This window comes from Taudactylus pleione, unplaced genomic scaffold (genome assembly GCF_031769625.1).
Source record: "Taudactylus pleione unplaced genomic scaffold, aTauple2 ptg000095l, whole genome shotgun sequence".
Classification (NCBI taxonomy): Eukaryota; Metazoa; Chordata; class Amphibia; order Anura; family Myobatrachidae; genus Taudactylus; species Taudactylus pleione.
Genome location: NW_028284497.1, coordinates 7,583,568 through 7,610,266, shown reverse-complemented (window position 1 = coordinate 7,610,266; position 26,699 = coordinate 7,583,568). Strand labels below are relative to the sequence as shown.

The 26,699-nt window shown below is 43.8% G+C and overlaps 1 protein-coding gene across 2 annotated transcripts in view; it reads right to left on the bottom strand.

The window, feature by feature from the left end:
• Positions 1 to 447: 447 nt before the first annotated feature.
• Positions 448 to 26,699, bottom strand: part of TOX4 (TOX high mobility group box family member 4) — a 36,309-nt gene continuing 10,057 nt past the window's right edge. The window contains exons 1-9 of one of the 2 annotated variants that reach the window (XM_088469951.1): positions 17,677 to 18,547; positions 17,029 to 17,097; positions 11,798 to 12,040; positions 11,421 to 11,681; positions 11,009 to 11,236; positions 10,677 to 10,757; positions 2,043 to 2,744; positions 1,210 to 1,376; positions 448 to 990 (exon numbers count right to left, since the gene is read on the bottom strand). In XM_088469951.1, coding sequence (XP_088326077.1) covers positions 930 to 990; positions 1,210 to 1,376; positions 2,043 to 2,744; positions 10,677 to 10,757; positions 11,009 to 11,236; positions 11,421 to 11,681; positions 11,798 to 12,040; positions 17,029 to 17,097; positions 17,677 to 17,841 — 1,977 coding nt within the window. In that variant the 5' untranslated portion in view covers positions 17,842 to 18,547 and the 3' untranslated portion in view covers positions 448 to 929. Of the gene's footprint in view, positions 991 to 1,209; positions 1,377 to 2,042; positions 2,745 to 10,676; positions 10,758 to 11,008; positions 11,237 to 11,420; positions 11,682 to 11,797; positions 12,041 to 17,028; positions 17,098 to 17,676; positions 18,548 to 26,699 lie in introns of those variants that run through there. The other variant, XM_088469952.1, reaches the window with a different exon arrangement.

Below are 26,699 nucleotides of genomic sequence, written 5' to 3'. Positions count from 1 at the left end.
GGTTGTATGGACAAAATGTAGCTATTGTTCTGAGATCTTCGGGGCCTGGTCCTTCACTAACACTTCAGTGTTAGAATCTAACTTGCCTATTGAAACAACGGATAGGATGTGTATGTAAGTAGCAATAACCTAATAAGCCCTTGTACAGGATAAGGAAGATGTGGACAGAATTACTTGCACTGTCTGTGTAGTACCACAATCAGACAACATTTATACATATTTATGTATTGCCACTAAAACAAAGGCCAATAGCCAAAAAAAAAAAATCATTGAGTTGAAAATGTCACCAACTTGCACAGGCAGATCAAGCTCTCAAAAAAAAAAAAAAAAACAACTGCCTGTTTAGCATTTGAAATGATGTTCACTAGGCCTCTTGTGAATTAGGCATATAAAAGGTTAATGAAGACAGGAACAATTGTCATACCTTCAAATATCCTAAAAACTCACTAACATCACATTTAGATTTTATTGAACATACACATTGATTTATGTATCTTCCACGTTTACTTCTTTAGCCGTTTAATCCTTTGTGAGACTGCATCCTTAGCAGGCTTTCAAACATTATTATTAACGAGCCAGCGTCAAGAAAAAAAAATAAACAAGGCTAAGATTGGTGATGTATTGATGCCTGTAAAACTACACCAACTCCATACAAATAATGCACTGTGATACAGTGTCAGACTGAGGGAAATAGAATTTGGTTTCCAACGTAGATACAGGGCTATTCACTGTTGCTTCTTAATGCAACAATGGCTATTCAGCACAAAAGTGGTTAAAGCTCGCCCCATCCTATAAAGTCCTTGCTCACATATAATATGTACAGAGTAGTCAATAAAAATTTGTCTCTTGGATATTGGCATTTTCCTTGTGAGTTATTAGCCACGTTCCTCAGTTTTCCACAAAACACCCCGTATTGGGGAGGACAGGGGTTATTTCACAGATGCAAGTGTCCCCTGACTTCGTGCAGCAACCCAAGCCAAGAAGGTATCTCTGAAACACAACATATATTTTGGGTAAGTACATCCACTAGAAAGCAAAAACAATTACATTAAAAGGACTATAGTCCCAATTATATAAACACTCTTAATTGACAGATTTATGTTGCTACAAGATATTGTGCCTTCTAATGAGAAAAAAATATTACACTGTAGCCCCTTCCTCTATTAAAAAGATAAAACATATGAATGACACACACTGCACCTTACTCACCTGCAGTGTTTGACTACACACTCATTGCTGCAATACTCATTGTCCCAATCCTTGCTCTCTATTGGGGGATTCTCGCATCCAGAACGTACACATCTAGGCTGGGGAGAAGGGCTGTGAGCAGGAGAACCACTCACCAGTTCCACATCCATCTGTGTTGGGGGAGACTCCTAGAAAGAGTAGTCATAGCAGTGAAAAAAGTCATGTTCTGGAACAGGTAATGGACAATTAAAAAATCAATTTCACCAAGCAGCTAAAATCAGCAGGAAAGAGAAAAGGTTTTGGAAGGAGGGAAATACATTTGTTGCAGTAGACCAAATAATGCAGACATTTAAACGCCTTGGTATGAAGTGTTGGCGACAAATATTCTATAGGTGATGCAGAACAGCAGAAGAACTATATAGCAATCAGTACAGTTTACCACAACAGTTCACTTTAAAATTGCAAGTAATCTTGTTACATAGTCTAGTACTAATTGCATCACTCTGCACTCTTCTTTGAAGGCTCTGAGTGATTCTAATATTTAATGTCATATGTAAAACATATGATACGTTAGGAGAGGATGAAGAAAAATATGCTTGCACAATGAATCACAAAATGCCTGCAAATTAGACAATTATTAATTTGGTTCAATTATTATTCAAGAAATTGTTGAAAAGTCTTTTCTAGGTTTCCATGTCAATGGAATTATTTAATTGAAAGACTGTAGCAAACAATTTATTTTGCAATCTATAACAAGAAACTTCTAAGTCATATTGTAACTTCAAGCAATAAAGATACTCATTAAAAGTTATGTGACAATTTCCCTTTAATTAGGAAAGAATTCTAAAACTTACCTCTTGCACTACTTCTGTCAATACTTCCAGATGTTCAGGTGAGGAAGGTGCTTCTGGAGAGGTGGGGACACTGATTGGAATGGGTCGTGCTTGGACTTGAACAGTCTGAGGCTGGGGCTGAAGAGGAGGGGGTATAATCTTTATCTGTAATGGCGGAGGCTGAAGCAAACTGAGTCGAACTTTCTGCATTGGCTGTAAAGGTGGAGGGGACTGCAGAATTGTGATTGAAGGCTGCTGTGCAGGGGCCATCTGCTGTAGACGTGGGGGTTGCTGCATCTGCTGTAATGGAGGAGGCTGTAGGCGTGGTGGAAGTTGCATTGCTGCTTGTAACACTGATCGTGTAATTCGTGCCTGTGGGCTAGGCTGCAACTGGTGCAGGGGTAGACTTCTGGATGTCACCAAAGTGGTAGGGATTACGGTCACCATGCCTTGCGACATGGCAATGGATGTAGGGATCTGCCCAGCTTGTAGCATTTGCTTGGAAATAATTATTTTAGCAATGCTTTGCTGAGGTGGAGCAACGACTTGTGGCGGTTGGATGGGTACAGGGGTTGGCATTGGTGTCTGAGTAATAGTTGGCGTAGGAGGTGATGTAATACATTGTGGAATGCTGGGGGCTGTCACTACAGTAGGTGAATGAACTGGAGATTCCGACAGTACAGCTGGTGCACAAGGAGGGTCCAAATCCAATGTTTCAACAACCTGTTTAGAATATGGAATACACAAAGCTTTAGTAGTGTACAATAATAAATCACACACGACTCACAGGTGGTATGGGACCTTTTATGCACAATGCTTAAATACAAATAAAAAATATTAGATATGGTAAGAACTTACCTTTGTTATCTCTATTTCTACGAAGTCCATAGGGTTCCAAAGGATACCTTGGGGTATAGGTGATGACGTCAGGCATCGGGCACCATAGAGTTAAAGTTTTCAGCCTCCCAGGATGCACTAGGGTCCCCCCCTCCTATACCCCGCCCCCGAGCCACGGCATCTCAGTTACGTACCAAGCCATAGGCCGGAGGAGGAGAAGGAAGAGAGAGAAAAAAAGATCTGGACACACACAAGAATCACATTCTCACCAGAGGGAGATGGAAAAACCGGTGACCAGAGTAAAGCCCATCTACAGCACAGGTGCGACAGGGCGGGAGTCCTGTGGAACCCTATGGACTTCGTAGAAATAGAGATAACAAAGGTAAGTTCTTACCATATCTCATATTTTCTACATCAGGGTCCATAGGGTATCCACAGGATACCTTGGGGATGTCCCAAAGCAGTATCCTTCAAGGATGGGGAAACTCCTGTGCTGAATGGAGAATCCGCCACCCGAAGGAAGCATCCTGAAAGGCAAAGGTGTCAAACGCATAATACCTCACAAAGGTATGGACAGAGGACCACATGGCAGCCTTGCAGATCTGGACTGCAGAGGCACCACATCAAGCTGCCCACGAAGGACCCACAGACCTAGTGGAATGAGCCCTCACAAAGGAAGGAACCGGAAGGCCTTCATGAAGATAAGCTTCTGAAATGGCCATACGAATCCAGCCTGCCAAAGTCTGCTTTGAAGCAGACCAACCCTTTTTACGGAAGCCATAGAGGACAAACAAGGCGTCCGACTTCCTAAACGAAGAAGTGCGGTCAACATAAATCCTTAAGGCCCGCACAACATCCAAAGTGGCCTCACCCACGGAAAGGTGAGGTGAGTTAAACGCTGGCACAACGATTTCCTTGATGTGGAAACTCGAAACAACTTTGGGAAGGAAACCAGGACGAGTGCGCAGCACCACCCTGTTCCTATGAAAAATCAGAAAAGGGGGTCTACAGGAGAGAGCCCCTAAGTCAGAAACACGTCTGGCCGAAGCAATGGCCAGAAGAAATATTGTTTTAGCTGTAAGCCATTTAAGGTCCACTGAGCCCAGTGGTTCAAACGGCGGTCCCTGGAGAGCCCTCAGGACCATAGCTAAATCCCAAGGCGCCACCGGTGGAACAAAAGGAGAACACCTTGCATAAAGGTGCGCACGTCAGGGATTGCAGCAATACTACGATGGAACCAGACGGACAGGGCAGACACCTGTACCTTCAGAGAAGCAAGGCGAAGCCCATGGTCTAGTCCCGCCTGTAGAAAAGCCAACACTCTAGACAGACGGAACTCCCGAGGTGCATAACCTCTCGGTCGACACCACTGGAAGAACGTATGCCACACACGATGGTATATTCTTGCAGAAGGCGGCTTCCGAGCTCTTAGCATAGTCCGTACTACAGAGCTGGAAAACCCCCTGGACCTTAACATGGCCGTCTCAACAGCCACGCCGTCAAAGACAGCCGAGTCAGGTCCGTGTGAAGATAAGGACCCTGCGACAGAAGGTCCAGTCGCAGCGGCAACCGCAGAGGACTGTCCACGGACAGACCCTGAAGGTCTGAGAACCAGTGCCGCCTAGACCACACAGGAGCCATCAACAGGAGCATCCCTCCTTCCTGTTTGAATTTCCGGATTACCCGTGGAAGGAGGGAAAACTGAGGAAATAGGTAAGCAAACCGGAACGTCCACTGGACTGACAGAGCATCCACTAGAGACGCCTTTTCGTCTCTTGTGCGAGACCCGTATACCGGCAACTTGTTGTTGTGCCGTGACGCCATGAGGTCGATCTCTGGAAGACCCCACCTGTCCACCAGAAGTTGAAAGACGTCCTGGTGCAAAGACCATTCCCCCGGATGAACGTCCTGGCGACTGAGAAAGTCCGCCTCCCAGTTGAGAACTCTTGGGAAGAATACTGCCGGGAGATTGCCCTCCTCCCAGACCAGGATGCGGGACACCTCTACGAGTGCCGCCCGACTTCGGGTTCCTCCTTGCCGATTTATGTAGGCCACGGTGGTGGCGTTGTCCGACTGTACCTGCACCGGATGACCTTGGAGAACCCGCTGTGCCTGCTGGAGAGCATTGAAAACGGCGCGGAGTTCCAAGATGTTTATTGGAAGCTCCTTTTCCACCTGAGTCCATCTGCCCTGAAACAAGTGAGGACCCGTGACAGGTCCCCAGCCCCGAAGGCGGGCGTCCGTTGTCAACAGGACCCAATTCGCCACCCAGAATGGACGACCCTTGTTGAGATGGGTCGTCTGCAACCACGAGGCTAGGGACAGGCGAACCTCCGGAGTGAGCACCATCATCTGGGACTTTAGACTCTGAGGCAGTCCATCCCATTTGGACAGGATCAAGTGCTGCAGAGGTCTGGAGTGAAACTGGGCATATTCCACCATGTCGAATACTGACACCATGGAACCCAGTAACCTCATCGCCGAATGCAGAGACACTCCGCGACTCTGCAGACAACTGCGCACCTTCAACTGTAAGGCAGAGATCTTTTCCCCCGTCGGAAAGATCCTTTGCTATCCGGAGTCCAATAAGGCTCCGAGGTGCAGAATCCTCTGAGACGGGATCAGGGTGGACTACTGCCAGTTTATTAACCAGCCGTGCCGTTGCAGTACCGCAATGGTCAGGTCCAAGTGGCGTAGAAGCAGCTCTGGAGATCCTGCCACCAACAGAAGATCGTCTAGGTACAGCAACATGCGGACTCCCTGCAGCTGCAGGGAAGCCGCCATAACCTTGGTGAATACACGTGGTGCTGTCGCCAGCCCAAAAGGTAACGCCCGGAACTGGAAGTGATCGTTGCGGATTGCAAACCTGAGGAACTGTTGATGGCGTAAAAGAATAGGGACATGCAGGTAAGCGTCCTGTATGTCCAACGACACCATGTAATCCCCAGGTTCCAGCGCCAGAATGATGGACCGTAGAGTCTCCATCCGAAACCTCGGCATCCGCAAGGACTTGTTGAGTGCTCTGAGGTTGAGAATCAGACGGTACGACCCATTGGGTTTCTGCACCAAAAACAGATTGGAATAGAAACCCTGGCCCCTCTCGGAGAATGGAACAGGCACTATAAACTCCAGCCTGGAGCATAGTGTGCAAAACCCTCCGCAGTTCCATGGCTTTGTTCCGGTCTGATGGAAGACCCGTGGTGAAGAATCGGGACGGGGGCCTGTGCCGAAAGGAGAGGGCGTACCCGTGAGAAACCACCTCGTGAACCCAAGTGTCTGTCGTAGTTGCCGACCAATACTGGGCAAACTGCAGCAGGCGGCCTCCCACTTTGGGATCCCCCAAAGGGAGGCCCGGACCGTCAGGCCGCAGGATTGTCATCTGGCTTAGGGGCCGGACGTCTGGTACTCCAGGCCTGTTTCCGGGGCTTGGACGATTTATTTGGGGCCAGCCTGTCGGGGAAAAGACTGTCCTAGGCCTACCCTGGGCCCTGTAAGGCCGACGTACCTGAACTGGAGGGAGACATGCAGATTTGGCTGCCGCCAGCGTGGCTACAATTTTGTCCAGATCCGGACCAAATAGGACTTCTCCAATAAAAGGCAAAGCTTCCAAGCCCTTCTTGGAATCAGCGTCCGCCTTCCAAGACCGCAACCATAAGGTGCGATGAGCAGCTACAGCTGCCGAAGAAATCCGAGAAGCCAGGGTACTGATATCCAAGGCCGCTTCATTGATATAAGTGGCCGAATCCCGGAGATTGCCTATCAACTCGGTCTGTTCAGCCGAACAGTCGGAATCCAAAGATGCCTCCAAACTATCAGCCCAGTGCTCCATAGCTCTGGCTACCCAACAAATGGCCATAGCCGGCCTGGCTGCTCCCCCGCAAGGGAATAAACGGACTTTAGGCAGATCTCCACCTTACGGTCCGTAGCATCCTTCAAGGAAGGCATGGAGGGCATGGGCAATGTGGCACTTCGGACTAGGCGTGTCACATGAGAATCCACCTGTGGAGGGGATTCCCACTTAGAAAAATAATTGTCCGCAAACTGATTAGCCACTGCCAAGCGTCTCTGCGGCTGATACCGTTTGCTAGGGTGTTTCCACGCCTCCTCTAAATAGTCTACTAACTGACCCGAAAGAGGAAACACAGTGGAGTCACCCTTAATATCCTTAAAAAAGGCATATTTAGATTTGGACACCGGAGGATCTTCATCCTCAATCACTAAAGCTGTGCGGACTGCCCGAATAAGTCCAGGAATATAAACCTTGGACAGCGTCCGACTCTTTAGAACGGAGAGGTTCCTGGTCAGAAAGATCCAGAATCTCCCCATCATCGGACGTCACGTCATCCTCATAAGGAGCGGACAGAGACGCCACCGGCCGCTTATGTGGCCTCAACAGACTCCCTTGTAACACGTCCGACAAATGCTGTACAGAACTTGTCAGTGAATTAACCCACGCAGGCTCCTGAGAGACCAGGGGAGGGGAAATAGGGAGACTGCGGGGTACCATCAATTGTGTCGGGAAACCCTGCATGGGTGACGACACCACTGACTGCTGGGACAATCCCATCTGTGAGAACGCAGGCTGCGGAGCTAACGGCCCACGAGGGTTGTAAGTGCTTTGGCGAAACAAGCCCAGGGCGGCTCCTGTACCGGAGCCGTGACAGTAATTGGCCGCTCCAATAAACACTGCCGACGTACCCCCTCCGCTATTGGTACCTTACACGTAGTACACATAAGCTGGAGAGAAAAGTCACTCAGGGACAGTGAAATGGCTGACAGTAGAAAGTGAAAGTACAGGCAGCAGGCGCTAGCAGAAGTCACATACAATGCAAAGAAATCAATTCCTGCACTATCAGCGCTGATTATCAACTACGCAGACACAGAGCCTTGTAGGACACAGCGCTGCATACACAGACCTGAACCAACGGAGGAGAGGTATGCCGGGGGACCCCGACCGCGATGCACCGATCTTCAGTGTCCAGCAGCGCTCACCATGCTTCCAGCAAAAGATGGCCACCGAGGAGCAGAGAGGAGGCCGGCCTGGGGGAGGAACGCTGCCACAGGGCCAGTCAGCAGAGCAGAGAGGGCTGTGTGCAGCGGGGGAGACGCCGGCTGTGTTACAGGGAAGGCGCGCTCCCCTGGCATGCAATTAACCCCTGGGACACCGCAGCGCTACCGCTCAGCTGCGGTCCGCTGTCCCAGGGGGATAGTGGAAGCGCAGGTTAGTTAATTGGCTCCACGCTGCAGCCAGTCGACAGAGAGCCCCTTGCCTGGGGACTCTGGACCATGTTTCAGCAGGGACCCACCGCGGAACCCCGCTGCTTACCTGCTGCCCCCTTGATTCCGGCCATGGTCCCAAACATCTGGGGTCACTGCTAGCTGTGACCCCAGATGCTTACCAGCATCCCCGGTCAGTACCGGCGTTCTGGTACCGGCGGGGGTGTAGGGAAGACAGCATGGACGTCAGTACTGACTGTCCATGCTGTACATCCAGATGAGCAGCCACAGCCCCTTGAAGAAAACTTCAGGGGCTAATATTAGCCCCCCTCTAACAAGTACGTCAGACTCCGGCCGGGCACCAAACGAAACTGAGATGCCTTGGCTCTGGGGCGGGGTATAGGAGGGGGACCCTAGTGCATCCTGGGAGGCTGAAAACTTTAACTCTATGGTGCCCGATGCCTGACGTCATCACCTATACCCCAAGGTATCCTGTGGATACCCTATGGACCCTGATGTAGAAATGACTTTACTCACCATGCTCCTAGTATTCCATTCCTAATTAACATTTTGTAGTGCTCTATACAGTGATCATAGTAGAGGAAATTGCAATTTTTTTTATATTTGAGGATTATTAATCTATATGATTCTAATGGCATAATTTGCACAATGGATTAATAGCCCTAAATTATCTTCTGTTAGTGATGCAACTAGTTAAGTTCTTTACATATATGTTTTTGATGGCATTGTATTATGTCTTGTTGGTGACATTATATATTACAACGATAAAACTTATTACATTCAGATGTGCCTATATGGATATAGTTGGTGAAGTAATTAAGTTATGGTATTTTACTAAATTATGAGATCTAGACACCCACGGGCATGAAAGTGGGGCATGGAACACTGAAGTAAATCATAATCATGGGATCGCTTCCTAGCTATTTGAGTTTTGGAACTACCCAATTAAACAGGAGCTACATGGTGGATATTTATCTGATGAAACTAACTGAATAAGTAGGCGGGGAAACAATTCAGTACCCTGGAGACACTATTGTTAGCGGACTCTGCTTTGAACTCTCCGCCTCCATTATACTGTTCGCATGCTCTTGTGCCGTCTGTTGCTTCGGTTTCTCTCTATTGGGACTCCATCATTGTCGGAGCCACCAGGACTGCCAACACAAGAGAGTACACTACACAAGAACTTCTATCATTTTAAGTGCTACAGCCTGCATGCGCGGGCTGACATATTGGTATATCTGGCAAGTGCTTTAGTTTGATACTGAGAGTGGACTGGGATACTATACCATTTCAGGAAATTTCCATCTCACGAGGTTTAAACTTGCCTAAAGTGCTTTAACTCTACCTGCTACCTTATGTTTATACTAATGACAATTGTGTTTTTAATTATATGGATCCGAAGAACCTAATTTGTCTCCTAGAATAGCATTCTGCTTACTAACTGCATGCATGCTTGATGTGGTTATATCTGTGGCCACAGATACTCAGGATTCTATAGAGGAGATAATATTTTGTAAGGTTTTGTGCTGAGGATAGGCAGTTCTTCATAGTTATTTATGGAGGGAGCATTTTTAGCTATTCTTTGTATTGAACAATAATTTTAATTATAATTTATATGCCAGAAAGCACCTCAAAATATTTTTGCAAAAGTTTGATTTTTTTTTTGCAATCTGTGTTTGAGAATAAAAAAAAAATGCATACAAATAAGATAGCAAAATAGTCATAATAAGGTGTAGTGTAATAGACAACAGCATAAATACACCAATAATTAGCCAAAACTATATAATCTACACTAATATAACACACAATTCTATATTTCTAATGTACAATATACTGGATAAAACAAAAAGAAAAATACACATATTAAAAGAAGCAGGGTGTAAACAATAGAAAGATAAAAAAAGGTGAGAGAGGGGGGGATTGAGTGTTGACCGCATCCATTTGCGGACAATAGTTCAAGAAGCTTCAGTATACGAGGCATACAAAGAAGTTTCTTTAAATCTAAGCCAAACATACCAGGTGGCAGTGAAATCAGTGGAAGAGGTTTGTTAGAGGATGTAAGAACCTCCATGGCCATGTAATGATCCACCCTCTGGAACCACCGGGAAATAGGGGGCACAATGGGGGATCTTCAGAAGCCTGGTATAGTCGCCTTGCCAGCACAAGTTTGATTTTTAGGCTGCCATCGGCAGCACTGTGCCGAAGAACTCATCTATTGCTGGTAGTTAAAACAACTGCTTCCAAGCAGGTTAGCAGATATAGAGGTTCAGGACTAGTAGCAGATTCTTAGAAGTGCCCAAACTTTTGCTCCTTCTTACCTAAAGTGTACCACAATAGGATGATGGAGAAATACGGATTTTAACATTTCTTCCACTTTGGTGTTACAAAGTTTCTCAGGAGTACGCCTGACAATTCCAGAGATGTTCATTTATTATTTGATAACTGTTTAATCCATGATTTATAATCCTAACCCCTTCCGGAACAATGAAAAAATGTGACTATACACAGTAATATTTTGTCTGTTTAGTTATTTATCACATAAAAAAGGTAATTAGAATAAATGTATTTACTTCTTATTACCTGTGACATTTGGTTTTCCTTGTACAATGCTAAAGCTTTCAAATATTCCTTCTTTGCTGCTTCCGTTTTCCTCTTGTAAACCTGAGGAGAAATGGTCAGTGATTGAGAAGGTATAAGCAGTACTGGATTTCTTTACTTTTCAAGTAGGATTCACTGATTCTCCCAGATTTCTATACTATTCTAGGAAATCCACTTCTGTAAATAAATTAAATCTGTAGGCTAAACTATGAGTGTTTAAAGTAAAATACAATTATGGACAGACTCGAAGTGCAGGATAGAACAAATTGGCAAAAACAAAAATAAAAGGCATCCTTATATGATCGTCCAGTTACCTGCTTCTGCTCCTCACCAAGACTATCCCACATAGAGGCCACAATTTTGGATACCTCTCCAAAGGTGGCATTAGGGTTTTGCCCCTTGATAGCGGCTTGGGTGTCACGGAAAAAAAGAGCATATGCAGACAGAGGTTTCTGAGGCTCATTAGGATCTTTCTTCTTCCTTTTTTTGGAAGTTTTTGGTTTCTTTGGTTGTTCCACAACAATGTTCTTAGGAGCAGTTATCTGCAGGAGAAACAGAAGATGTAGTACTGTAATCGTGCACAGTGAAAGTGTAGCCCTCTGTACAGAAGTACATCAGAGACACTGGAAAAATACATGGGCATAGCAGAATATGAGAATATCAATATGTATAGCTTATGCTAAAGTAAAAGTTCAAATTAAGTGAACAGCATATTCCTAAACTCACTCTTCTGAAGTCTTCCATGTCTTCATCATGTAGAGAGCTTGATGGGGAAGCAGTAGGGGAGAGGTGATCCTCAGGTGACTGGACTGGAGGCAAAATAGTACCACCGCCAAGGCTTAAGCCAAGTTGAGAGCTCAGCTCTGACTGGTCAATAGTAGTTAGCTGACTGTGAGCCAGAAGACCAGATGATATGTCTGTCATTGAGACATCTATAGTGACTGGAGGGTTGGCGCTGTATGTGGTGACTATGGGGTGATCCAAATCCTACGTGAACACACAAAGACGATGTCAAATACCAAAGTAGTGTTACACAGGCAACATAAAATTATACAGATGCATTTTTAACTTTTATGCCAAATATTAACAGGGGCTACCCTTACCATAGCTAATCCAGCACCAAGTAGTCCTCCAGTCTGCTCCATCACCTCATGCGTCATTTCCACTGGCATGTCAAGAGTCTGTACCCCATACTGAGCTGCAAATCCTCCATCCTGAACACCTGTCGGATCTCCAAGGTCATCAAAGTGTCCAACCACATCAGAGACAGCCAGAGAAGGATCAGAATCTAGAGATATAGGGGGAATCTCAAACTCCTCATCTCCTAGGCTGGGAGTATGAAATGTCTGTATAGAAGAAAAAAATCATTAACATACCTTGTAATGTGGCCAAGTACTAAAGAATAACAGAATCTCCAGCTTTCATAAAATGTTTTACTTTTCCTGATAGTGGGTATCTCATTGTAGTAATATAGAAATATCAATGCAGCAGAGCAAACATTACCTACTCTGAGAGTGCCTTAAGAGTCAATTTCTCCTAGCTGCTAAACAATTGCTTAGCACCCAAGTCTCTCATACCTAAATTGTCTCAATGATACAACAGCTGAACTTGCAGTTTGTTATTGAAAATGAGTTGAGAAAGCTCAGTTGAGCTTAGAACGGTGCATAGTGTCCTCCAGTATACAAAGATATACAAAGATTTTGTAAACTGGAGCAAAGTAGAGACAGAGACCATTTACGATCGTACTGGTGAAACCAGAAAACAGCAGTGTTTTAGCATCCATACACTTATTTTACATATTCCCAGCTGCATTAACATACTGGATATATTTGTGGTGCTGGTGAATGTACATAAGCATGTACCTGCATACACATTAAAATGATCCTCAAATGAGCATACTTTTTTTATGCAAGACCATCATGTTTTAGGCAAATATATGTCTTACCTGCCAGCCAGCTCCACTGGGCATGTACAAGATCTCATGTGACCCAGAGCTGGCAGCCGCAGCAGGGACACAGCTGTCCCTGCTGTACTGATAGGGTACAGACAGCTGCAGCTGTCAGAACGGTCAGTGACACTGACCGTTCATACATTGGGTGGCACATTGGCGCTATCTTGTAAATAGCAGCACCGATAATGATAGAGGCGCATAGCACCCCTGTCATTTACCGCCTAAACCCACAATACTACAATGGGGAAGAAGCGGTATCAACGCACATAACGTACACTAATACAACTCCTCCCCCATATCACCACTTCATACATCTCTCCCCCTAGATCTTAAAAAAAAATTCTCAGACAAAGTTGTCTTGTATAGTACTTATTATTACTCTCAGGAGCTATTTGTTGTGAGGAATGAGTTGACTAATGCACAGTCCAGCCATGCTTCTGCAAAGTCCTGGCTTGAACTACTTGGTCCAACCTTCCAACAGTCTGTCATCTAGATATAGCCATAATATGACTTCCTGTTTTCCTAATTCTACTATATTTGTCACCAGCACCTACATGAATTTTCTTTTAGATATTGACAGTTTGAAGGACCAACGTGTCAATTGGAAGTGTCGACCCATGATCCAAAATCTGAGAAATTTCCTGTGTTGAACTGAACCAGAATATGAAAAATTAGCATTCTGAAGATCTGTGGATGTGAGGAAAACTTATTTGTGGATGATTGTGAATAGAACCAACTGATTTCATTGGCAAATGTGTTAGGTCTTCTCAAATACAGAGTAGAACAAAAGATTATTTTTTTTGCATCTCTTTTTTGATACTGAAGCTTGAAAAAGTTGTCTGAGCATAGCAGGAATATCCTGCCAGTTGTATTGTTATTTTAGTTTAAAACTTATTATTTGGCCATGAGCATATATGTTAATTGTTGTCATTAAAGAATCTAATATTGTTCCTAAATAAGTGAAAGTACCTACACACATGGAAGATTAGCAAAGCGATATTTAGACTGGGAGCCTGATGTCCAAGGAAATTGTGTACAATGAAGCTTTTCAGTGGAATTCCAATACCATTTGCATAATTTGTTTTGCCCATTTACTTTGTATTTGAGATCTGTGAACAATGTACTTCACCACAGTCTGAGGGCTCTAGATACTGAGACTATGGTGATATCAAACCAATATGGTTCTTGAATATTAAAAAGCCTTTTAAAAAGAATTTTCCATTATCCTATCTATGAAGTGTAAGACTACCTTCATCTTCATGAGGAGTTCTAGTAGATATGTTGGCTATAGCTGCATCAACTTTAGGAACCATGCCCCGTTTCTGTATATCTACATCAGATACATACATTCAGCTGGATAACATTACAACCACCTGCCTAATAGTGTATAGGTCCCCCTCATGCTGCCAAAACTGCACTGAACCATCGAGGCATGGACTCGACAAGACCTCTAAAGGTGTCCTGTAATATTCCTGTATGTTGCAAGGGGCTTTCATGGCTCAAACTTGTTTTCCCAGCACATCCCACACATGCTCGATTGGATTCAGATCAGGGGAATTTGGAGGCCAAGTCAACACCTTGAACTTTTTATCATGTTCCTCAAACCATTCCTGAACAATTTTTTGCAGTGTGGCAGGGTGCATTATCTTGCTTGAAGAGGCCACTGCCATCAGGGAATAACACTGCCATGAAGGGGTGTACTTGGTGTGGAACAACATTTAGGTAGGTGGTGCATGTTAAAGTAACATCACATGAATGCCAGGACCCAACGTTTCCAAGCAGAACATTGCCAACAGCATCACACTGCCTCCGCTGGGGCTTGCCTTCTTCTCATAGTGCATCCTGATGCCATCTCTTCCCCACGTAAACAACGCACAAGCACCCGGTCATCCACATGTCAAAGAAAATGTGATTCATCAGACAAGGCCACCTTATTACATTGCTCCATGGTCAAGTTCTGACACTAACATGCCCATCGTAGACCCTATTGGCAGTAGACAGCATGGGCACTCTTAACCATTCTACGTCTACACAGCAAGTTCCAGTGCACAGTGTTATCTGACACCTTACTATCATAGTCAGCATTAGCTTTTTCAGCAAATTGTGCTAAAGTAGCTCATCTATGGGATCAAGCCAAACGGGCAAGCCTTCATCTTCCACGCGCATCAACAAACCATATAGGTGTGCAAATTCATTTTTTGCTTGCAATAAAAATACTGCATGATTTCACATGCTGCATGCAAATATTGGTCAGCTTTATTTTTGCACTGCATTTTAGAATTAAGCTAGTCTGCGTCCCCATAACAACTTTACATTATATTGTGCATTTTTAATTTTCCCCCTGCAACACAATATTTTTCTGAGATATAAATTGTACATAACTTGCCTCAACCCCAAAGGGCCCTAAACACTAGACGTTATTTTGAACGATTTGGCCAATTCCGACACATTGGAACGACAAACCGTCAAGTGTGTATTGTCAAAGACTAATTTACATAATTCCATATTTACATATGCTTTATAATGAAGCAGTACATGAGATTTAATAGGGCATTTGTACGTCCATTTTGTTTCTCTGTTCAAACTCACACTTAAATGGAAATTAGTGTGTGTCTTTAAGGCCGCTCCCAAGGAAAACTATTTATCTAACACAGTGAACGAGAGTTTGTCCATTTATGTATACTTGTGTTGAGAAAAATACTCAGGCCGAATATGGGGATAAACAGCAAGCAATGAGTATCTCTTAAAGGAATTCAATTTCGGTTCTGCTTGCTAAGGAGGAGCTAGCAAGAACAAGCTTTGTCTATCTGATAATGTTAGTGGGTGTATAAGGGAGGCGTATTACTTGAATATTGTAATAATGTATAAGTACTGTGTGATAATGTCAATCGGGGTTGACTGCTGCATTAACCCTGGGGAATACATTATATCTCCCAGTTAAGGGCTAGATCTATTTATTTAATTAATAAAATGACAAATTCTTAAGTATACTGGATTGGAGTATATTACTTATTATGAAACAACGCCTGGTTAAAGGTAACTTAAACAGTATGCACTATGAGCGCTCCTGTGGCATTGTCCATCGCATCTTCATCTTTTGTACATGCAGTAAAATCTGTCAATCTCGTTAACGATTCTCCTCAGATCGTGCAGCGTGTACACACTACCGGATGATCAGACATAATTGGTTACATTATATAGTTAACGATCTAACTACCAAACGATGCAAGATATATTGTTTGTTAGATTGCACTGTGTGTATGCACTATATAGGTTGTCCGGGAGTTCAAGGGAAATCATTGACATCACCTTTGCAAGTCATTTAGTGTGTACCTAGCTTAGATCAGCTCCAATTCTGTTTACTACAGTAAATTTGATACTTACAATATACATTAATATATATCTGCCATTCATCAATTAGTCAGAGGTATGGTGTACCAGGATCGGTATGAATGACCGCCGGACCTATGTCCGGCAGTTCAAATCCTGACACCTGAAGACTGGCAGCAGTGAAGATCCCGATAGGCAAGTACACTAACTATACCTAACTCTCCCGGCCACCCCCCCCCAACCCTCCCTTAGGGGTGCCTAACCCTAACCTCCCCACTAGTGCCTAAACGTAATCCCCCCATGTCCCCGCAGCCTACACCTAATCCTACCGGGGGGGGGCTAGGGGGGTGCCTAACCCCTCCTTCCCTTAGCCAAACCCTCCATGGGGTGCCTAACCATAAGTCCCCCCCGGAAGCCCCTAACCTAACACTCCCCCCCCCCCCCATGGCTGTCCGCTGCCGGCTTACCTGCGTTCGGTATACCGGGCGGTGGGCTCCCGGCGTAGGGATAATGATAGGCGTCAGGATTTTGACGCGTATCATTAGTCCCGTCGGGATTGCACAGTCGGGAACCCGGCAGTCGGCATTTCGACCATCGGCTTCCTGACTGCATACCAGTGTACCAACTCCACAGTCCCAGAAACATAAAATTTACAAACTATTTAATTCACAGGTCTGCCTCAAATGTCACCCAGAGACAAACTTGAAATACCTTCATCTTCAGTGAACATAGTAAGCCATATTTTAAATATAGTACCACAGCTACTTTTTAATTTTTTTTTAACAATCCTTAGCTAATGTTTTAAAAGCAACAGTAGCCATGCAAAAAGACTGAGCAGTTTGATACTTGACAAATTGAGCAAAAAAAAATAAAATATGCTGTGAAGAAAGGAGGGAGGTTATGAAGGGCAATTTACAGCAATTGTATGGTATCAGGCTGGTGTACGCAATGCTAGCTAAAGTCTGTAGGTTAATTACTACAATTTAACCATTACTAACTAAAGTTAGAAGATTGAACTACCAAGTTGTTCTACATGCAGTCTTTCGCACTCACCTCTGTCCCAGTCAAGAAGGGATGTCCTGACCCTGTGATGGTAAGGTAGCTGTCACTGCCACCAGGAAACTGCAATTTACAAAAGTTATTAGAATTAAAATGTCAAAAGGGTATATATATTTATTTTTTTAAGTTATTAGTATGTTCACTACCATGATTATAGAATCATAATGCAGACAGGAATATTAAAAAAAGACTGGCAGCAATAGTATAATTTATAATCATATATACAAATGGTAATTGTATGCTGAAATTGTGGGACAACTTATCAGCCTTTATTTATAAAGTTTTTGGAGATGATTTCCCAGAATATATCTTTCTTGGTGGACGGTCAGCGTTTCCACCCGAAAGATCGGCAAGGGAGGAAAAAAAAAAAAAAAAAAAAAACCTTGAGAAATCCCAATTATGCTTTAACAAGATGCAGCCAACTGTTTGTAGGGTTATAAATTATTCAGATACTGGAGTCTGTTACCTAAAGTTCTAGATTTAAATAAGTCATAAATATAAAAAATAAGGATTCACTGAGGCACTTTAATCTATTAATTTGGTACAACTTTCAAGTGTAAGAAGTTATAAATTATATTTTTCGATAGTGTCAAAAGACCATTATCTGGCCATACATGTTAAGCACAGGTTCCTGTATCTCACCTTGCTGTGCCCATACATTCCAAACATGTGCGGAGGAGGCAATAGGCTGGAAGAGTCCAGAGAATAGGACGGACCCTCATCCCCTGAAAACAAATGTTGTCCAGAAAATCCTGCACCCCCATCACCACTATCAGGATCCAAACCAGCAAAGAAATGCAGGTCCATGAATTAAGCAGTAAGTTAACACAACAGACACATTAGTCACCTATATATACACAATCTTGTGTGTCAATAACACAAACAAAAAGTCCAAATACATTTTAGTGAACCGTGCATACCATAACCCAAACCCAGGAAGCTCACACTATGTTACACAGCACAAAGTTCACAGATCACACACACGGCAAGTGGCTTCTACTAATCATTTTACCGGTCACCCTGATGCCTCAAGCCGTGTCCAACGTGCATGCGGGGGAGCCCGGGCCATTCATTGCACTGACTGGGACCAGTACTGATAGAATGACGGGGGGCAGTCAGTAATACACCATAAAGTTTGTTGTAGGTTTAAATGAATCACATAGCAATCACCATGATTGCTGCATCACAACTAGTACTGCATGCTCGCAGTTACTGCGTACAGGCACCGCGCATAGATGATGATCACAACACAGTTACAACACGAGGAGGGAATAGGTCATTATAATGCATGGCGGGTGACTGGGACGCTTTATACACAGCTGTCCGCCTCCCACACGCAAACACGGTCCCTGGCGCTGGCTGCCGAAGGCTCAAACTGACTGACTCAGTCCGTCTGGACTCGCTCGCTGCGCGTCGCTGTCGCAACGCAGTCTCTGGGACTTAAATAGCCGCCATGCAGCTACGTCATTGCAATCACATGACCGGGCGCCAACCTCCTGATCTCGCTCTTTCAGCGTCACATTCCGCATGCGCAGGAGACGGACAGGCCGTGCGCGAGGCAGAGGGCGGGAAAGGCGGCCACGTCATAACGCGTCATACATTATCGTTTATGTGAGCCCCGGGCGATCTACAGAGTTTTTTTCTTTCTATAATAAATACGGCCTCACCCTAGTGAATTTGCGGCTTTAGGTCTCATAATCATTTAAATGACCATGATAAGTTTATTGATTACTTATTAAAATCCCACCTACCCATAAAAAATAAAAATATTTAATAAAAAAGGTCTGTAAATATAGTAAATACGATAGTAATTTACTATATAGTAAATTATGAAAACTGGGATATAGAGAAATTGCAGATTCAGAACCGCGCTTTCTTCAAAGTTTTAATAAATGTTCCTCTTTGTTCCATTATTTGTTAGGTGCGACCCGCGAGCGCTTGTCTTATGCACAAGTAGCATATACACTACAGCCTGCAGTAAGAAATGTGTTGTCTGTTAAACTGCTATGGGTTCAATATGTAACAAAATGTATTACTTCATCTACAGTTACAACTAATCCTACATCTGCTTTCTGACACCACCCACTCAAAATACCATACAATGGTCACCTTTACAGAAATAAACATTCTCCCATGTGCCTTGTAAATAATCTGCTTGAAGCTAAATGTGGCCTCACAAAAAAAGCAATCCTGTAGCCCGACCTGTCTTCTGGATTCAGATCAATATCCAGAAACGTGGTCGCAGGCCATACCTGCTGCAAAATCAGGCCAACTATCTGATTTCATGGGAATCGGTATGACTTACCGCCGGACATGTTGTAATCCCGACACCAGTGGAAATCCTGATCGTCCTCAGGTAAGTATATACTAACCTAATTCTAACCCCTAACCTCCCCCCCAGCAGTCACTAACCCTAATCCCCCCGCTAAGTGCCTAAACCTAACCCCTCCTTCCCCCCCTTCCTCTAGCCTAAATCTAACCTCCCGCGGGGGGGGGTGCCTAACCCTAAGCCCCCCCCCGGGAACCCTAATCCTAACCCTCTCCCCCAGCGGCTATCCGCGCTCGGCGCCCCTTCGATCAGGATGCCGGGCGTCGGGCTCCCGACGTATGTCTAATGACAGGGTCAGCATATCGACGCCTGTCTTTAGACCCTTGCCGGGATATGACAGTCGGGTAGCCGGCTGTCGGGATTAGGTCCGCCGGCTTCCCGACTGCATACCGATTTCATGCATGACTGTACATTCTATACAAATGTTAACCCAGTAAATGAAATTTAAATAACAGAGAGATTTGTATGTATAAGTAAAAAAATAAACGCATTAAAGCCACCTCTTTTATAAAGTTGTGTTAGCCAGTTTGACTATTACTTTTGGTGTTAATACTATTTTTGAAGTATTACATTTACAGTCATGTAATGAAACAAACTTTAAAAAGAAATTGTGTTTCCATGTTAAAAACTGCTTTACACTATTGATGGCTGGAATTTGGTCTATATTTAGTATTCGTAGGTTTTTCAAAGCAGCCGATGATTGGCGGCTTTGCCCAATGGATTTAAAGTGTCAACAAAACTAAATGCTAAACAAGGTAGATTTAGCAATTATTTCTGTTGCCACTTTAAAGCCATGAGGCAATACCACAGATTATTGAAAAACTGTAAGGGGGAGATGTACAAAGTCTTGGAGAGTGATAAAGTACCAACCAATCAGTTCCTGTCACTTTTTAAACACAGCCTGTAAACGGACAGTTAGTTAGGAGCTGATTGATTGGTACTTTAGCACTCTCCAAGGCTTAGTACATCTCCCCTTATATCTGCAATCCAGTCAGAATGTCGACATGGACATATCAACAAGAAAACATTGACATAGTTAAAATATCAACATGTTCATAATGTAGACATTTAACATGTCGACACAAGAATGTCTATAGTACATTTTTGTGTTATTTTTAGGGTAAGAGTTTAGGCTAAAACATGCAAAAAACCTGTATGTCAACATTTTGGTGTTGACATGTTAAATTTGACGTTATAAAGATTTCAACATTTCAGCCATGTCGTCATTTGTGAATGTCAGCATATTGCTTGTCGGCCTAATGTCCATGTCGACATTTAGAACTTGTTCACAATATTCTTGTGTCGACTTTTCATACCACACCCAGTAAATGTAGCTATTTGGGGGGAATTCAATTATTTTCCCCCGTGGCTGATAGTGCCGGGTGCCCAACAGAGCAGTTTAATTGTTGCTCTGTACGGGCACGTACAGCCGCGGAAGCACACATTTCTGTTCGCAGCCCCCCCCCCCCGGGAAGGCAAGCATAAATGTCAGATAAGTCGGGAGTTTGGGCGCCCAGCCATTTTACGTTGCTAAACCCTGTTTATTTGGGTGCAACATTCATGGGCGTCCAAAAACAATTGAATATTGCTCCCTGATCTCAAGTCACTTTAAACAGGAGATAGGGTGTGATAAAACAATTGAATCGCCCCCTTGGACTTCAAGGATTTGTTTTCCTATTTCTTTCATTACAGTAGGCCATTTGTCTATTATGGGGTATAAACACTTGGTGGTTGTGATTTTCCAACGATGTCTCCCAGTCATTTAAACACATGGTGAACACAGCACTGAAGGATAAATTCATCTTTAAATTATATCTGTAAATAAATTATGAGACGCTGCCCAAAAATATTATTTTCACCCTCAAATGTGTTTATGGTCTATCTGATGTTACCTATAAAAGACATTTGTCCTTAACAACGAAATCAATAAGTATTTATAAAATGATTAACAGTGCACTCATAACCACTGAACACATCACAGACTGAATGGACCATAACCACAAGCTAGTACACATGCATGCATGGCCATTGTAAATCCACTGGAACAGCAAAAGGATGAGTGGTAACAGGACCAGTGCTGACGTACCTCAGACACCAAGGGATATATTTACTAAAACTTCTAAAACAGACAAGTGGTGATGTTGCCCATAGTAACCAATGGGGGCAATTCAATTCAACGCAAATTGAATAGCGCTGGGAGCGAGCTCCCGGAGCTATTCAATTCAGTGCGCTGTGTGGTCGGAGAATGCCGGTTCTCACGCCTTAACAAGGGTGTTAAGGCGAGGTAACCGACATTCTCTGACCAAAGTGCCGGGCTCGCGGCTGTTACCGCCACGCTATGCAGAAAAGCAGCTGTGTGCCAGGAACTTTGGTCGAATTTCTCCTCGCATGCCCAGGGGGGTGCGAGAAGAAATCCTCAGCCCGCTCAAACAGCGCGGTGTATTGAATAGCTTCGGGAGCTCCCTCCCGTCGCTATTCAACATCGCACTGAGTTGAATTCCCCCAATGAGATTCTGTGTATTATTTTCTAGAATGCAATAGATAAATGATAGCTAGAATCTGCTTGGTTGCTATGGGCAACATCACCACTTGTCTGTTTTAGAAGCTTAAGTAAATTTACCCCCAAGAGAGAGAAGGGGGACCTGAGAAGAGCCCCTAGAAAATGTTAGCTATTTGTTTACTTTCTTAACAGCAATCAATGGTTGGGTGCTCATTCTCCTGCATTATCCCTCCTAACAACTGCTTGAATACAGGGGTCAATTCAATGAAGTGCGAATTGCGAGTAGCGAGTTTGTTTAATGAAACTCCACGACTTTGCATGAATGCGCGCACCCGAGAATTCTCCAATCCAATTTAAAATGCCTATTCTCTGTACTCGCAGCGGAGGTTTGCGAATTGACTGCCAAATGAGATTTGAGATAAGTGCATGAAAAAGTGGGGAGATCATCCTGGACCCCCCAAAAGTGATAATATTATTAGCAGGACCGTATAGAAGGCTGTTTGTGGACATTAGGAAAGTACTGAATGTTTTTAAATTGTGTCAAATGGCTGAGTTGTGCTTTTTTTTACAAATGCAACATTTTTTTTTAATAAAAACACAAACTTTTTTAATTTAATCTCAAACATTAAATGAAAAAAAATTATGAAAAAAGATTGGTACTTGTGTACTTTACAGACTCATTGCAGAAAGAACCCAAGTGTCCTACACTCATTATTATTATAAATCATGGTAATGTCTAAATCCCCTTCACGGAGAGGACCCCTAACGTCAGCAGCCAGTGTCCAGCGTCATTCCCAACCATCCAAGTGGGCATAGAGGGGGAATATAACCTTGTGACGAGCGTAGCGAGCCACCGAGCATCTACCGGGAATTTTAAATTCAATGGATTTTTATACATATAACAATCACGCACTAAATGTAATTTTATATATGTATATATATATATATATATATTATACACACACACTTTTTTTTATTTTTTTCAAACATTTCAATTAAAGTTTTTTATTTAATTTTTTACCTTCACTACAACTGTAGTTCCTAAATGTATGCGTGAGTGAAACCTAACTTGAGCCAGCCAGCAGATATGTAAATAGTGGTTGAAATAAGTTTGTGCATGTGGACTCGAGGGCAGTAAAAGGTGTAGGGATAAATGGATCCCTCCTCGGCCTCTGGCTCCTGTTCCCAGAGGTAGGAGTGTGCCAACGTCATCCGAAGAGGTCACTTTTTCCTATAGTCAAGCTATGAAAACTTATATTTGGAAGCTTGATCAACAGCACGACTGCAAAGTCTCCTTACATTGTATGGGGTCTGTAGTCTGCTCCGTTACTTACTGGAATGCAGGAGTTAACGCAGATATCTCCTGCACTAAAGGCTAAATGAAAAATCTTATAATTTTATTTAGTGGCAATCATGCAGAAACTGCTATTTCTGCATGATTACCTGGGGCCAAGGGATTGATGATTAGGTCCTTAAAAGGGGAAAGCCCCTCAAAACATATAGTATTAAATTGGAATATATAGATCTACCAATGCACATTATCTTCAATTAAGTTACTATCAAATGGCATAGGGCAGGGCTCGACCAATCCCAGTTTCCAGGTTGCCATGGCAACCAATATTTTATTCCTGGCGACCGGATTTGCAGAGACCCTGGCCCATCAGTGATGACAGTGGGGAAACAAAACTCCGTCCACTCCACACTGCATGACTATCCCATTCAGCGGTAGCCGTGCAAATAAGGACCCACCCCTGTTTTAGGACTAGCTATTCTGGTTGGCACTGGCAGTCTGTTTCAAAATGTGCTGAGACCCTGCAGGACGGGCTGCAGTGCAGACAAGAGTATTGGTAAGCCCTCCTCACAATTTTAGCACTGCTTTGATGATGTGCCCCAGCTGCCTCCACCTGCAATCGCAAGCAAGGCTAAAGCTGGCCACACACTAGACCAACTTTCATCCAACCATCCAACTAGTTGGCTGGTTGGAATGAAAATCTGGTAACATATGGGAGTAAATGATGATCAGCAATTTGCTCCTAAATGCCAGAAAACAGATGAAAATGGTCATCAGACAAGTTTGTTAAATGTTTAATGTAAACAATTTGTTCAAACAACAGTTTTTCTCCATTTTCCAGCGTTTGGAAGCAAATTGCTGATTGTCATTTGCTTTAATACCTTACCAGATTTTCATTCCAACCAATCAACTAGTTGGATGGTTGGATGTAAGTTGGTCTAGTGTGTTGCCCGCTTAACTCTCGGGAATGGAGAGGACGGTGCTGGGCTTCTCCTGATCACAGCAGTGCAAAGTCCAGGCAAGCTGTAGACGTGGAGACCTGCTGTGTGACTATCATTCAGACCAAAACCTGCTGGCTGCTCTTCCACACTTGCTGGACTGTGTGTGGGCTGTTTTATTTCAGGAAGCTCTCTGGGCTGCTCATACTTGTCAGTAACAGCGAGGGCAAAGCAGGCCAGGGCTGTTGATTGAGAAGTTCCCAGAACTTCTTCATAGACAATGTCAGAAACCTTCACCAGGATGAGCTCCACATCATCTCCCAGTGTTCCTGCAGCTGCCCAGCTACAAATAAGTCACTTGCTCACCTATAAAGGCTACTAGCTGTCACTGACTGGATTCTGAATTCAGTGTTATTTTGTCCACCCATGTCTACTTATACTATACAGTAGAGAAGGCTTTTCCAAAAGCCTTTAACAAGGTGATCACATTTCCAGGCTTAATTATAATAAAGAGCATTCAAAGAGAACAGAGGATTTCCAGAAAACATAGGATAATGTGTACATTCAGTAGTATGCACCATGTGGATATATGAACAGCCACATGCTTATAATAAAGGCAAAAATAATCCCAATGTTTGTAGCAAAACCCACATTGAAACTTTGAACTCCACTGCATTAATTACGGAACGCACAACATAGGGACATAAACATGTATTAAAAAAGCTGAGTGGTATTTAGAAACAGTTTCAAACTTGCTGATACATTCCTTAACCACTTGCCTGGCACAGTCATATCAGATACGACTATACCAGAGTGGGCTTTCCCTGACATGGTCGTATCTGATACGACCAGTCAGAAACACACAGTGGGCGGCTGCTGGAAGTTAACTTCCAGCAGCCGGCCACCTCAGAGGGACCAGGTCACTCTACACTTGCAGCCCCCCCTCCTTTGTGTCCCGATCACTGTTGGCCACAGTGATCGGGCCCCAGCGGCACCCCCCTAGAAGCAGCAACCACGGCTCATGTAGCCGTGACTGCTGCTGTGACCCGATCACTGTGGCCAGCAGTGATCGGGCAGCCGGACCGTCAGAAGCAGTAGCGACGGCTCTGGTAGCCGCAGCCGCTGCTATGTCTCCGTGCCGCTAGCGGGACACCCACCCGCTGCGGCTCCGGAACACAGTGATCAGTGAGATCACTGTGTACGAGCAGTAGCAGCGTCGGCTCTGGTAGCCGCCGCCGCTGCTATGTCTCCGGGCCGATAGCGGGACACCCACCCGCTGTGGCTCCGGAATACAGTCACAGTGATCAGTGAGATCACTGTGTAGGAGCAGCAGCAGTGGCTCTGATAGCCGCAGCTGCTGCCATGTCCCCCGCCCGCCCCAGCCCACTCTTTTCCGGCCTCAGCTCCGCCTCCCCAAGTGCCCATGTGTCCCGATCACTGCTGGCCACAGTGATCGGGCAATATAAACAGTTGTAAAAAAAAAAAATTATATATATATATATATACACACACACACACACACACAGTATATATATGTATATACATATATATGTGTGTGTATATATATATATATATACATACATACACGTTATGTGTATATACATATATGTATATACACATGTGTATATATACATACATATGTTATGTGTGTATATATACATATATATATATGTGTATACACGTGTGTATGTATACATATATATATATGTGTGTGTGTGTGTGTTGTGTATGTATGTATATATATATATGTGCGTGTAAGCAGCAGATAGATCAAATTATATATATATATATATATATAATTATGTTCGATATATATCGATGGATATTGCAGAGCTTCTGGTTAGGGATGGCCAGACCATCGATGGTTTACAAACCATCAATGGTCTGACTGAAAACAAGTGGTTTGCCATTGCTGGCGGCCATCAATGTTGCACCATCGATGGTAACCCTCAATCGATGTTTAGGAACCATCAGCAGTTGATTGCTTCTAACGATGGTTGAACCATGGATGCTACAGCCGTCAATGGCCATCACTACAGAATACCATAAAAATTGCTATTTTTATGTTATACTGCGTTTTAAAAATTAATTTTTTTCAAATAAAATAGTGATGGATAAGTTTAAAATTATGTTCGTGACCTAATTCAATCATAAAAGAAACCGACAATTTTGGGGCGGTTTTTGGAGAAAGAATTCGTCAGTTAAGTGGTTAAAGCACTGTATGTTTATATGTCCACACAGTTTCACTTGTGTTATAATTAGTTATCAATCTAGTAAAAATGGATAAGGTAAGACATAAGTTTATTGAAAATCAGTGGGGTAGAAATTACAACGTGTGAGAGAAGCATATAGAAAGAATGGTTGGCCCAGAAGATATTTAGTACACAGGCAAAAGTAATCCACTGGATTTCTATTATTTTTTGTAGCAGTAGAGAGGGGCTGCAGGCACTGATGGATCACTGATCTCTATGGAACCTCAAAATATAAACCAGTACAAGTCCTAATATTACTCACACTGGGACGTAACTGTAACCGCAAGTGTGTACAGCAGGGCTGGATTAAGCCTTAAGGGAACCCAGGGCACTAAAGCCCTGCCCAAATCAGTGT